The sequence below is a fragment of the Cynocephalus volans genome, chromosome 11 (genome assembly GCF_027409185.1).
Source record: "Cynocephalus volans isolate mCynVol1 chromosome 11, mCynVol1.pri, whole genome shotgun sequence".
Taxonomy (NCBI): domain Eukaryota; kingdom Metazoa; phylum Chordata; class Mammalia; order Dermoptera; family Cynocephalidae; genus Cynocephalus; species Cynocephalus volans.
The window spans coordinates 122916837-122930669 of record NC_084470.1 but is presented as its reverse complement, the minus strand read 5'-3'; the positions used below and the strand labels follow the sequence as shown (position 1 = coordinate 122930669).

The following is a 13833-nucleotide window of genomic DNA, read 5'->3' as shown; positions in this document are numbered from 1 at the left end:
AAGGGTTAAGATCCCCTTACCGGTCATCTTTAAAAAAAAAAAAAAAAGTATAATATACATAGAGGCAAAGAGTACATATTGTAAGTGTATATAGCTTGATAAATTTTCACAAGCAAATACACTTGTGTAACGTGTGCCCAGACCAACAAACAGAATATCATCAGCTTTCTAGAAGTCTTCTACCCCTATACCTTCTCTGGTTACTACCCATCCCCACAAGATAACCACTGTCATGATTTCTAACAATGTAAGTATGTTTTGCCTGTGTTTTGAATGGAGCATCATTTCATGCCTGGCTAGCTTCTTTCCCTTATCGTGTCTGAGGATTCATTCACATTGTTGCTGTGGTCATAATCTGTTCTTATTGCTGCACAGTATTCACTGTGGGTGAATACACCACCATTTATCCATCACTGTTGATGGGCATTGGACACGCTCTAGTTTGGGAGTATTATGAGTAGTGCTGCTATGAGCAGTTTTGGAGAGTTGTTTGGTGAGCATATGGTGCATTTCCACTGGTTAAATACCCAGGAATGGAATTGCTGGGTCATGGTAGATCCAGGAGGCATCTCAGGGGGTGAGAATGGGCTTCCTAGGTGAAGAAGTGTGGAATGGGTCATTGGCTTGGTCTGGGGCACCAGGAGGTGGCCAGTGATAGAGGATGAGTAGAGGGAGGGGGCAGGAGGAGCCCACAGTGGGAAGAGGGGCACATTGAGACCCTTTTGACTGCTCCCTGCTTACCTGTATGTTTCCTGTATGACAAAGCACCAACTGGGTGGCTTTAAACAACAGACGTTTATTCTCTCGCAGTTCTGGAGGCCAGAAGCCCACTGTGGGCAGGGCTGTTTTCCCTCCAGTGGTTCTAGGGGAGGATCCACTGCATGCCTCTTCTAGCTTCTGGTGGTTGCCAGTTTCGTTGGCCTGTGGCCACATCACTCCAATCTCTGTCTCTGTCTTCATCTCATCTTCTTCTCTATGTGTCACCTCTGTGTGTCTCTTACAAGGGCAATTGTCATTGGATATAGAGCCTATCAGCTAATCCAAGATGATCTCCTCATGTCAAGATCTTTCACTTCATTATACCTGCAAAGACTCTTTTTCCAAGTAAGGCCATATTCACAGGTTCCGGGGACTAGAAGGTAGACATCTTTTTCAAGGGGCCATGATTCAGCCCACTACACCATCCCTCACTGCCATCCCAAACACCCCCAGCTCATTTCCCCCCTTTGCAAAGCTCTCAGGCCACTTTATGATGGCTAATCATGTCAAACTTCTACATCAGGCCAAGCTTCTCCAGGAAGCTCTCCCTGACTGTCTTCTGACCCTCAGGCACTTGAGATTACTGCAGCACTAATGTTCAAGGCTCTTTCCAGTGGTGTCTATGGTTCTGAATCTCGCCTCAGACTGAGGTTTCCTGAAGGCAGAGAATGTATCTTTTTCTCTTTTACACACAGGGGCACACATACCTCCTCCAGTGCTTAGCTAGGGCTCTGCACACAGGGCACTGAGAACGAGGAACCTGGGCCGAAGGCACCTTTCCAACAGGGTCTGGTCCAGCCTAGGGCACCATGCCCAGTGGTAGCCCCAGTGTCCAACCCTTTCCCAGACACTACCACCTCAGAGGGGACCTAGCTATTACCTTGTCTCAGGGCCTGTGTGGTAGTCTTGGTTACACACACAACACAGGGGAGGGAGAGACGAGCTCAGGGTAAGGGGAAGGAGCCCAGCCCTTTGCCTTTCCTTGGAGAAGGCCAAGGAGACAGGAATGCCTTTGGCTGGGAGACCCTGGCCAGAGATCAGAAGATCAAAGGATGACAAGATCAGGGTGAGGCACATGACACTCACTTGGAGGCACCAGAGAGAAGCAGCAGCTGGTGCCTCCTAAGGGCAGGGCTGACCCAGAACACCCTTCCCTACCCCCAGCCTCCCCAACTCATCTCTTTCCTAAACTTACTGTGCTGCTTCTTCATGATGGGGGCTCTGGGGGCTGAATGCAGCCGAGGGAGGGATGCTGACATTTATGCCACCCTGTGGGCATAGCTAATACCCTTACATACATGGGTCTCCAATTTAAACCTCACAAGAATTCCCTTAGGAGGGAATATCTAACAGATTACAGATGCAGAAAGGGAGGCACAAAGAGTAAAATAACTTGCCCCAAAGCAAACAGCTAGTGTCAGGGCCGAGATACAAACTCTGACAGTCTGACATCAGAGCCGCAAACCGGTACAGTACAACGCAAGGCAGAGAACGCTGTTCGGTCCACCTGCAGCATGAGGGAGTGAGGCTAGATGTCAGGAAGTACTTCCTGCTGGGCAGGGATTTTAGATCTAGATCTTGGATCTAGTCTTTCGAACCAAACAGGTGGGGAGTCGAGGAAAGGGTAGGTGGGGCGCCATCCCGAGGGAAGGACGCACGGAGGCGGCAGGACAGAGGATCTGCGCGAACAGTGGCTGGCATCGCCCGCCGGGGACCAAGCATCCGAGGGCGCTCGGAGGAGCGAGCCGCAGCGCGGGCGGGGCGCGCAGGGCGCGGTGTGCCCAGGTGGGCGTGGGGGCGGGCGCCGAGCTCCTGCGCAGCTCCTGGGAGCGGGACCAGAGGCCGACGCGACCGGTGGGGCCCTCCCGGCCGGCCCTAATCCGTCCCCATTGTTCCGGGAGCTCCGGCCCCCGGGGCGGGCGGAGGCGAGTGCCCGCGCCCCCGAGCCGCTGTGTCGCTCGCGAGTCCCAGCGTGCAGCTTCCGCCACTTCTCAACTGTGTGACTTAGGGGGCAGTAACATGATATTTCCGAGTCTCCGTTTCTTCATTTAAAATGGTAATAAATAACGCTTCACTCCCTGGCCCGCCGAAAGGATTGAATTAAATGAAACGAGGGATGTGCGCGAACCCTGCGGTCTGCAAAAGACGTTCAGGGGGTGCGGGTGGGGCGGGAGAAGCAGAGGGAGGGGGCTGGGCGGCGATCTGGGACTTCGCCTTCAGAGGGACCTTAATTTCGCTGAGACTCGTTTGTAACGTGGGGTCAGTGAAATTTGGCAGCGTCTCGCGCAGCAAAGGTAGCTCTTTTTATCGCAGGCTCCTGCTCTTTTCTGTTAGATTCGAGGTGAATCTGGGAGCCGGACCAGAGCTGGGCGTCTCGGTGCTATCCCTGGCTAGGGTGGAGGTGGGTGGTGTGTGGGTGCTCCACGGTGTGTGTGTCTGCAGTGAGGGGCTGAGTTGCTGGGGTGGGGGGAGAAGAGGGTGCTCTGATGCCAGAGGAAAGCTTCCATCTGGCGTGGGGTGGGGTGGACCTGAATAGAGGGGCCTTTCTTTCCGTTTTCCACCCCCAGACACACCCTGCCTGTTTATCCCTGGAAATAAAGGCAGCAGGACGAGGAGCTTCAGCAAAACAAACAGGGCTCAGAGCTGTGGTCTGACTCCACCTCTTGGCAACTTGTGCCGCCCTAGGCCTTCCCACCTGTGCCCCTCTGCTCCCCACACTGCCCAGCTGCCCCCCGGCGGGCCCTGGCTGGGAGCTCAGGGATTGCCATCTGAGGAGGGGGTCTTATCCTTGGGGAGGTCTGTCTAATGGCATGTCACAGTCCTTTTCTCTGAGGGCAGACAGAATTCCCACCTACATAACTTAGCACAGAAATGGTGCCCTTCGAGACAGACCCAGAGATCAGAGTAAGGGCTGGAAAAGATGCTGGTGAGTCAGAGGAGACCCGAGCTTAGCAGGATTAAGAGGGCAAGTCCTCAAAAGCACAGCCGCTGCTGTTTTCGTGTGCTTGGTTTATTCTGTTTCCTTCCTGCATCACATCAGTCTTACATACCTCTTCAGTCCCTCTGGCCAGGGCCCGCGTGTGGGGCGATGACCTCTCCACTGCTGCATAGAAAATGGATCTTGAAGTGGGTGTGTGTGTGTGTGACAAGGACAGATAATTGGGAGTCATGGAGGAACTCTCAGCCCACTTGGGGAGACCAGCCACGTAAATGAGCAATCTGAGACTAGGAGATGACAGTTTGTAATCGAGGACAGGATCGTGTGGCCTGACTTTGTGACTGAACCCTCAGAGATCAGAGTGAAAAGGCCACAGGGATTAGTCTGAGGAAGCCCTGTGACACTCAAGCCCCAGCCCCAGCACTTGTCACTCAGGCTCGTAATCGTCCACATTCTTGTCATTGTCCCCACTTGACTTGGCTCTTTGAGGACAGGAAGCACACATTATTGGACTTTGCTGTTTCATCACCTAATGCAGTGCCTGTCATTTAGTAGATGCTCAATCAATGTTTGTTGAATGGACAGATGACTGCGCGGTTGAAGGTTGGAGGCTTCCTGTAGGAGGAAGCACTTGAACTGGGCCCTGGTGAATGGTACAGGTGGGTAGTGATGCCCACAGGTGATAATTGTGGGTTATTTACCATGTGCTAGGCACTGCCTAAGCACATCACCAGTAAGAAAACTAAGGCAGAGAGAGGTGACAGACCTGTTCTAGGTTTGTGCTGTCCAATATAGTACCCACTAGCCACGTGTGGCTACCAAGCCTTGAAATGTGGCTATCTCAGCTGAGGAACTGAATTTTTAATTTTAATAAATTTAAATTTAAATAGTTGCGTGTGGCTAGTGGCTGCCACATTGGACAGCGCAGGTCTGTACTGTCTCTCAGAGAGGAGGCAGAGAGGAGAGATGGGGTCCAGAGCAGTCTCCCATAGCTTCAGTGCTCTCCAGAGGCTCTGCCCCTTCATGCCTGTGGGCTCTTCTCAGGTCACACTGTGGTCTGGGTTGGGCCAGGGAGGCCTGGGTCCCTTTAACTTCTCTGCCTGTGGGTGGCATGGCTTGGCAAGGAGGAAGGAGCTGTGGAAGAGAAGGACACATATATGCGTTATGCAATCCCTGTGCCACGCTTTTCTCTGAATATGGTCACCTGGCTGGGCACGGGCAGGAGGACAGTTCCCACTGGTTCTTAGAGGGTCATGACTAATTGCTTGGGGGCAGGAGCAGCCCTTGGCACCTGACCTGCTGTAAAACTTCTGACTGGGATTCAGGGGCTCTGCGGACCACTCCAGCTTAGCGACATTGCCCCACAGTACCAGAGATGTTCTCCCAGCCTGGGGACTTAGAGATGTGAAGTAATGTGACTAGTGTCCCAAAGGGACTCCCCTGTGGTGCTGAGGGTCAGGACCAGCCCCAAACCACTCTGCTCAGGCACCCACACCCTTGGCATACTGTTGCCATCAGATTAACCCCTTTCAATAAGAGGAAGCTGGAGTCATGGTGTTTAATCTGAAGTTGGCCCCTATGGTGCCAGACCATGATTTCCCACATCTGGCATTTTGGAGTGGAAGGGACAGGTCCTGAGTCTCTTCTCTCCTTGGCTTCTCTGCCATCGGAGTTTGAGGAGACCCACCTCACGTAGATGAAATTCCATCTATTCTTTTCTCACCTGACTTTTAGGAATATCTCCTTTCCCTGTCTTTATCCCTCCCAGCCCCACCTGAATTAATTGCCACACTGTGGGTTTCCAGCCTATTCCGGTTCAGTCTGTCCTGCAGAAACGTTGCCTTTGCTTAGCAACCACCAGGACTCTCTTCCCTCACAAATAACCCCCAGCCCCAGGTGCCAGGCCCACCCCACCCACCCTCCGGCTTCTTTCTTACTGTTCCCCACCTCCCCTCCACCCCTAACCCCTCCATCAAAGCCCTCCTGCCACTCCAGGCAGTCTGGGAGACACTCTTGTTACCAACAGGAGAGCCAAGAAATGACAAAATACAGCAATAGCACTTTTGCTTAAAAATACAGCATTGTTCTCGCACAGGACTTTGTGCAAAGCTCAAGAGAACGGGTTGTGCTGTTATGTGTATGAAGACAGACACACTTTTTCCTGATGGAAGTACACTCCCTTGTTTGGAAATCTGTGAAAACTGCAAAAATCCGAGAGAACCTTGTGTCAGCTTGTGTGTTTGGAATCTCAAAGAAGATAGCTAGCATGGAAGTCATCTCATAAGGAGGTGCCTTCTAGGGGAACAAACTAGAGAGGAGGCTGCATTAGAGAATGAGGTAAAGCTGGTGCGGTGGAAAGAGCAGCTCTCTGGGTTTTAGGAGACCTAATTGTAACACTCACTCTGCCATTAACTTCTGTGTGACCTTAGGTCACTCTGTCCCTCGCTGGCTGTGTTTCCACTCTAGTTAATGGCAGGAGCGTAGCCAGAGGGAAGTACCTGTCATTCAGGTGGTGCTTGGCAATGCATGGGGTGTTTTTTGGTGATCACAATAACCAGAAGATGCTACTAGCACTTATAAGCAAGGCCAGGGATGCTAAAAGCTGCACAGTGAGTGGGACAGTCCCACCCAATGAAGAACTGTGCTGTTCACGATGCTGACAGAGCCCCCCAAGTAACATGGGGTGCTCTCTGAGTGCCTTTGGATCTGAACTCAATTCTGTGAGCTCCTCATGTCTGCTACACACTCCACCCTCATTTCTGCCCAGGAAGCCTTCGCTGTTTCCCCTTTCCCTCTTCTGAGTCTCTCTTGGATACACAGTCTAGAACTTAAGTGGAACAGTGGCTGCAGGAGCTGTTTGTAAACCACTCAGCAGAGGACATATGTGGGTTTTTGTTGTTACTTTGTGATTAAACAATCCTTCCCCAGCAACACTGTAAACTCCTTGACGTCCTAGACCCTGCCCTACGCTTTGTCTCCATCCCCCACAATGTCTAACACTGTGCTAAGCACACAGCAGCCAGCAGGGAAACAATAATGATCTTTAGGACTGAAAGGGACCTCAGCATTCGTGTAGCTGAGCCAGGTCTCCTGATTGCAAATTCTGTATTCTTTCCTTGCTACCCCATCATCTGCCTCTCCTGGTGACAGAGGAATTCAGCAAGTGTTCTCTGAGCGCCAAATGGTCTCCGAGGCAGCCAGCCTGTCTACTGCCTTTTTTGGTGGGAGGGAACCCTCTCCCCCATTGGGCTCTATCAACACTGGCCTGTCCTGCTCCCTGCCAGCACCCAAGCTGCCTCCCAACGTGGCTGCCTCATGGGGAAGGGCTGCTGCTGAAGGTGGTTGTGGCAGCCCATGAGGCCCCAATCGGAGACTGAGAGGAGAAGGCCCAGGACAGGCTTGAGGGTCCACTCACTGTGGGTACCAGAAGGATCTCTTGGAGGAGAACCTCGCTTTTACTTTCTCTAGAGGATGCCAAATTAATTAATTACCAACAGCCTTCATCGATTATGTGCCGACTTGGAGCTAAGCGCTGAGTAGATTCTTTACAGAGCAGCAGTGGAAAATATCCAAATTAGATATCAGGATGAACTTCCTTAGGTTGAAGGTTGTCAGCCACAGGAACAGAAGCTGAGAAAAGCTGGATTGTCTATCAATGTCTGTAATGCATTCATTTGAGTGTTTATTGAACACCCCTGTTTGTCAGGCACCCTGCTAGGACTGGAGGATACAAAATGACAAAGATTAAGCCCTTGCCTTGAAGGAGCTCATGGTCATATGTGTCATCATATGCTAATAATTATAATTCAGTTAGATGAGTATAATATTAATAATGGGGCATCGTTACTGAGATATGTTTTACATGTACTAGCTCATACTCTTCACACTACAGCTCTTGTTAGTGCTATTGTTATTCCCATTTTACAGATGAGAAAATGGGGGCTTAGAGATGTGAAGTAATGTGACTAGTGTCCCACAGCTAATTAGTGTTGTGCTGTGGTAACAATGCAAGTAAAGGCAGGTGCAGTGCTAGGCGCTTGCTAAGTGCTCAGTAATGGTTGTTGAATGTGTACAAAATGCCATAAAGACACAGAGGACACTGCCCCAGCTCTCACTGGGGAGGCAGGGGAAGGCCTCGCAGAGGAGCTGACTGTGGAGCATAGCCATACCTGGGGACAGGGGCTTATCTCCCAGCTACTCTAACCGGTAGATCTTGAGTGTTCTTACCACGCACGCACGCACACACACATTAATTGTGCTGAGGAAGTGGATATGTTAATTAGCTTGATTGTGGTGATTATTTCACAATGTATACGTATCAGATCGCCAAGCGGTACTCTTTATTTTTTATTTCATTGATTGACTGATTGATTGATTAAAAGATGACCGGTAAGGGGATCTTAACCCTTGACTTGGTGTTATCAGCACCACACTCTCCTGAGTGAGCCACAGGCCAGCCCCAAGTGGTACTCTTTAAATATATACAATTAAAATAACTGGCCTTTTCCTTGCTGCAGAGATGGCAACCTAATTCCACAGCGGAGACACTAGAAAGTGGTCCCTGCCTCTTGGGCTTCTCCTCCAGTAAGAGAGGTGTGGCCAGTCTTCCAGGTCCACCCCACAGAACCCAAGGGGCTACATCTTTCACTTTTTCTTCCTCCCATAGAAAAATTCAAACGGACCCCATCCTCCACCCTTGGGTATCAGCCAGATTGCCTTGGGGGAGGGTCTCCTAAGACCCCAACCCCTCCAGCATCGAGTTTTGCAGCTCTCTGCCTCCTCAGCTCCCCAGCATCCTCCCTCTTATCAAACCTGTTCCCTGTGTCCATGGCGACACCACCTCACCCAACTTCCTTGGGTGGTCTGATTGCCTCACAGGGTGAAGCTCTGAGAACATTTTCCTAATGTGCAGCCAGAAACTTCCACTTCCTGTGCCCGGGGCTGCCCCTCTTTTCTCTCCCCTCCCTTCTCCTCCTGCCAGCCTCGCCTCATCATGACTGTGTCCAGCTGAGAAGACACATAGCTTCTTTGGGTATCCCAAAGGCTGCCAAGAAGGCTTCAGAATGGACTAATCTTCTCAATCCCCTTGCTTGTCAATTGAGAGCAGCAGTTTGTGGGGCCCGGTGCAAAATGAAGGCGTGTACCTCTTGTCCAAAAATTATTAGTAATTTCAAAATGGCAACAGCAGAAGATAAAACTAAGTTCAGGCCCTTCAGAGTGTGGGGCCTATGCAACTACACAGGTCACATGCCTGTGAAACCAGCTCCAGGGAGCAGTATTTTGTGTGTGCACGTGTGTGTGTAATTGTAATGGTCATAGGCAGGTGGTGGTAGAGCAGAGTTTGAGTTTAGGCATCAGGTATCCAATTCAGCCACAGGTTGGAGCCGAAAACAGCATTACTGGGTAATCTGCTCTCCTCCTTGGGGCCCAGAGAAGAGACCTCAGGCCGGGAGAAGGAACCAGGCTTGTCCAAGTTCAAACAGCCAAAAAGGTTTTCCAACCTAAAGGGCAAGACTTGGGTGAGATTATTCATTTCTCCCAGAGTTTCTGTCTTTATAATACGTGGATGCTTCCAGAAAGTTTGTGACTTTTTAACAGTCCAACACTCCAACGTGCACATGTACACACATTTGTGCCCCCCCCAAGGCACACTCATGCCCAACACCCCACAAGACAAAGCACATCCAAGAGCTCATGTGTCCTGATACATGACCCTCCTCCTCGTAAATACAAGTTCATACATCCAAGCGAATGTCGCCACAACTGAATCCCAGACACCCAAGGATCAGGGTGCCCTCTTATTTCCCCTGGATCCAGGCATGGCCCGAATGTTTGAGTCGTGTTCTCTGAATTGCTCAAGAGACGAGCTGCACAGCTCACCGCCCAGGACAGCCATATCACGTGAACTACCAACTTAGCAGGACAAGCTCTGTGTTCAGTTTCTGCATGCTGATTCCCTCCCTATCACTGTGCAGGCATGCCCTCCCCCACAGCAGGGCCAGTGCCTTGAGCCAGGGCCATTAGCCATTCCCAGGGCCCGTGGCATCAGCTCGGAGGGGCTCGGCTTTGAAGTCTCCACTTTACCTCCCTCTTCCAGCTCTAGGCATTCCTCTTCCTTCCCCTTTCCCTGGCACCAGCCCTGCCCCTTTTCCTTTTGTGAGAGAGCCAGACCTCAGTGGGGCTCCCCACCCCCGGACCCATTGAAATCCACCCTCCTGGCCCCACCCCGCCCCCTTTACTGAGTGCTGCAGCTGGGCTGTGTGTTGTCTCAGGGCAGGATGTGGGGGCGGTGGGGGGCACACAGCCCCCTCCTCCCCAGGGGAGGACAATGAGGCCGCTAGTCAGGGTGGTGGGGTGGAGGGGGAGATCATGGAGCTACATCAGAGCCTCTGAGGTGCGGCCCCTGGAGGGACAGCTGAGTGATGAGGCCCGAGTCACATGCTCGCGTGCTCCTTGAACTCCCGCTCCCGTTCCTGTCGAGACACATCCAGAAATGCACAGGGTAAATATTTAGAGGTAATCATTTTTGTGGCACCGCGTGCCTCCTGCCTTGCTGAGGATGAGCCAGGCCTGGGACTGGAGGGGGAGGAATCTGGTCAGAGCCAGGTTCTGCAGCCTGGGCCTCGGCAGGAGTCACTCTACCTTCCCCTGCCACTGTCCAGCGTCCCCCTGCATCTTCACATTTCAGCCATAACCCAAGGCTAGCGGACCCTGAAAATGTCATGAGGATAAAACCCTGGCTTAAAATCCATCAACAAACTCTGTATTCTGCTTCTCTCCTGCCTTCAACTATGGTCGTCAACACTCCAGCTATAGCTTCTGCCAGACAGGGCAGGCCCAGAGGTGGCCTTTCTGTTTCCATGTGGGAGCAGCGAAGGCACTGCAGACAAGAACCAGCCCTGAGCTCCGCATGCCAGTTCCTCGGCTCTACCCTGCACGGCATGCCTTCCTTCCTTAGAGGACATGGAGTCCGGAGCCCAAGCTTTATCAAAGATAAAACATTTGAGACTAAACAGTCTTTTTATAGACTGGAACTGGGCTCCTGAGGGCATGTCTCTCCCACCACTCCGCTGGCCTTTCTGAGCACACACATCCAGAACACGCGTTTCTTAGGGGGAGATGGAGACACTGAGGTTTGAGGGTGAAAGTGCACCCCTAGGGAAGGGGGAAAGCGGCAGGAAGGCCTGGGGGCGGTGCCCCGCAAAGCGGTGGTCTGATCTGGGCCCACCTCTCTACCCCCCAGGGAAGAGGCGGGCAGAAGTGACAGCAGCTGTTAGGAGTTTGAAACAGGATGGAACCCAAATGAGTCAGGCACACACATGCAGCCTGCTCACCCAGGCACACACTGAGAAGAAAACGCTAACGGAGTGGGACCCACAATCTAAGGCCCCAACTCCTCCCCTCCAACCCTGGGCCTGTGGGGCTGGGACACTTGCCCACTGGACACTGAGAGAAAGGTGGGAGGAAGAAAGCAAATATTTATTATGCTTATGTCTATGTACCATTTATTAGGCAGTCTGTAAACATTAGCTCACTTAATCCTTACAAGGACCCTACTAGCTTGGTGATAGTCATCTTATTTTTATTCAATGAGGGAATCAAAGGTCATAGTGGTCAAGAGCCCAAGGTCTGACAGGTAACTGTGGAGGAGACATTTGACCTCAAGGCCTTTTGACTCCAAAGCCCAATGCTCATTTTCTCTTTGTTTTCTTGAGTGTAAAAATAGAGATAACAATGAAACCTACTTTGGGGCTGTTGTGAGAATTTAATGAGATTATTTGGGTAAAGGTCAGCCAGTACCTGGCACAGAGCAGGCCTTAAGTAAATGTTGGTGTAATTGTTGTGATAATTTTGTGTGCAGGGTATCCTAGAGGGCAGTGACACCAAAACCACCCCCAGGGTCTCTCAGATAACATGGGAGACTTACATGTTCTAGGCTGTGAATCCACGGAAGGATGAGGGTTTTCACATCCCACCACACAGGGATCCAGGTGACTTCTGTCATGTGCCAAGAAGTCATGTCCTCCAGTTGGAGAAAGGGAAAAGGAGCCTAAGGGAGGGAAGCAAACAGGTTAAAGACTGTCAGAGACCTCAGAGGGCAGTGGAACCCCACTGGCTCTGGGGTTGAATAAAAGGAGGATCCTCCATGGCCAGCCCAGGGATGATCACACCAGTATGTGAATATTTTCTGAGCCTGCTCCACAGATTGGAATGGCAGTGATCTCTGGGTCTCCGTGTGTCCATTGGTAAAAAGAGTGGATGAGATATTATTTATATTAGGTGACCCCTCCCTTTCTGCTCTGGAATTCTATAAATTTTTCTCTAGCTCCTCCCTTCACAGGGAGGTCAGTTTCCTTCATAGTCCTAATACAGCCAGTCTAGGGGGAGTCCTGCAAAGGACGGGTGAAAGGCAGAGGAGAAAATGGAAGAATGTATAGAGGGAACATGTAGATAGCCCTGGGAGGCCTGACTCCCAGCTCAGTTCTCACTCTTAGAGAGAATGCAGTTGCTGTTGCCAGACTGACTTTGGAGTTAGGATGGCATGGGGAAGGGGGACCCCTGGGGTCCTCTGGGGGGGCTGGGAGCTGGACAGTGCAGGATGGCACAGACGGACAGCTCACAGTACCCTTTCCCATTTTCTCTCCATGCAGAGACCTCAGCATGAACAACCTCACGGAGCTTCAGCCTGGCCTCTTCCACCACCTGCGCTTCTTGGAGGAGCTGTGAGTAGATGCTTTGAGGGATGGGAGGTGAAGCTCTGGCTATTTCTAGCAGCTGTAGGAACCAGGACTCCCCAGGAGGTGGGGTGCAGAGAAAAGAAAGGGGCTTGGGAAGCTAAGGCTGTTCTTGATGGCAGGGTATTCAGCTGATGCCTGCCCCAGGTGTGAATCCTAGGGTGTCAGTGCCAGGATACATGCTATAGGAAGCCTCAAATCTAGCTTTCATTCCTGCCTGAAACCAACTCCTCTCTGCTGCTCTCTCTCTTAATGTCAATATTTGCACCTCTTCCTGGGAGTCCTCTTTGCATGGCCCTCATCCCCTGTGACCAGCCACTAGCCACTCTCTGAGTCCTGGTGGTTCTTCTCTGAGATGTCTCTCACCTCCATCCCTTGTTTTCTATTCCCACTGCTATTGCCCTCTGTCCCTTCACAGCTGGGGGTTGAACCAGCCTTCTAACTGACAGATCTCCTACATCCGTTCTAATATACTCTGCACACCTTCAGAGTGCATCTCACCAGCTCAAGAGCCTTCTGTGGCTCCCAGTGGCCCAAAGGATTTACTTCCTAGACCCTCCCTTATAAGGTCCACTTTCTTCACAAAGCCCTTCCTGGTTAATCCTTCTCCATGGTGGTCACTCCCAGCCTGGAATCCTTAAGTCTGGCCCTCATCTCTAGTGGTGCTCATGAATAAATCATCTCTTCGGTTAGCGTGCCCAGCCTGTCTGCTCTGGGAAGCCAGGCCACTCTGCTCCCAATCCTTACTTCCGTCCTAGCTCTATTCCTAACACTACTCAGCCCTGTTTATTCTTATTTTCACACCATGATAGATCCTTGGTGCTTTAGGAAGGTTTGCTTAAACTGTGCAAACTGTGGGCTCCTGGCACTAAAATTATTCACAATTCCAGCTCTACCCTGGCCGCACTTCTTCCCTAACAGATCTCCCTGCCTCGAACCTAGATAGTGCTCCTCAAGGATGCAGTGACGTTGTCCCTGCTGGAGTTAGGATTTCAGCCCCCCAGGGCCATGGCTGGGTTTTCCACACCAAGTACTTGCTGAGCCCTCTCTGTGTGAACCAAGACTGTAGAAAGGCTTCTTGATATCTGAGGGCTCCAAGCTTGGGTTCTGTAGGTAGGTGTGCACTCAAGGAGCTCCGGGGGAAAACAAGACAAGAGACATGCCTGCTGCCCTCAGGGGGCTTCCAGGTAAGGCTGAAGAGCAAGGTGGGCGCAAGTCAGCAGGGGAACGTGGCAGCTGCTGGTGTGGGCACCCAGGGCGTTCTGTGTGAGGGAGTGGGCAGGGAAGCCTTCCTGGAGGAGGAACATTAAGCCAGTTTTCAAAGAAAACTGAAGTGGACGGGGTAAGAGGCAGTGAAGGGGCTTCTGAGGTGGAGTTGACACGGCTTGGTTGGGAATGAAA

At 51.6% G+C, this 13833-nt stretch overlaps 1 protein-coding gene across 2 annotated transcripts in view; it reads left to right on the top strand.

The window, feature by feature from the left end:
- The window catches only part of LGR6 (leucine rich repeat containing G protein-coupled receptor 6), a 113339-nt gene that overhangs the window by 15330 nt on the left and 84176 nt on the right, over positions 1–13833 (top strand). Inside the window, exon 2 of one of the 2 annotated variants that reach the window (XM_063114759.1) lies at positions 12349–12420. In XM_063114759.1, coding sequence (XP_062970829.1) covers positions 12349–12420 — 72 coding nt within the window. Of the gene's footprint in view, positions 1–12348; positions 12421–13833 lie in introns of those variants that run through there. The other variant, XM_063114760.1, reaches the window with a different exon arrangement.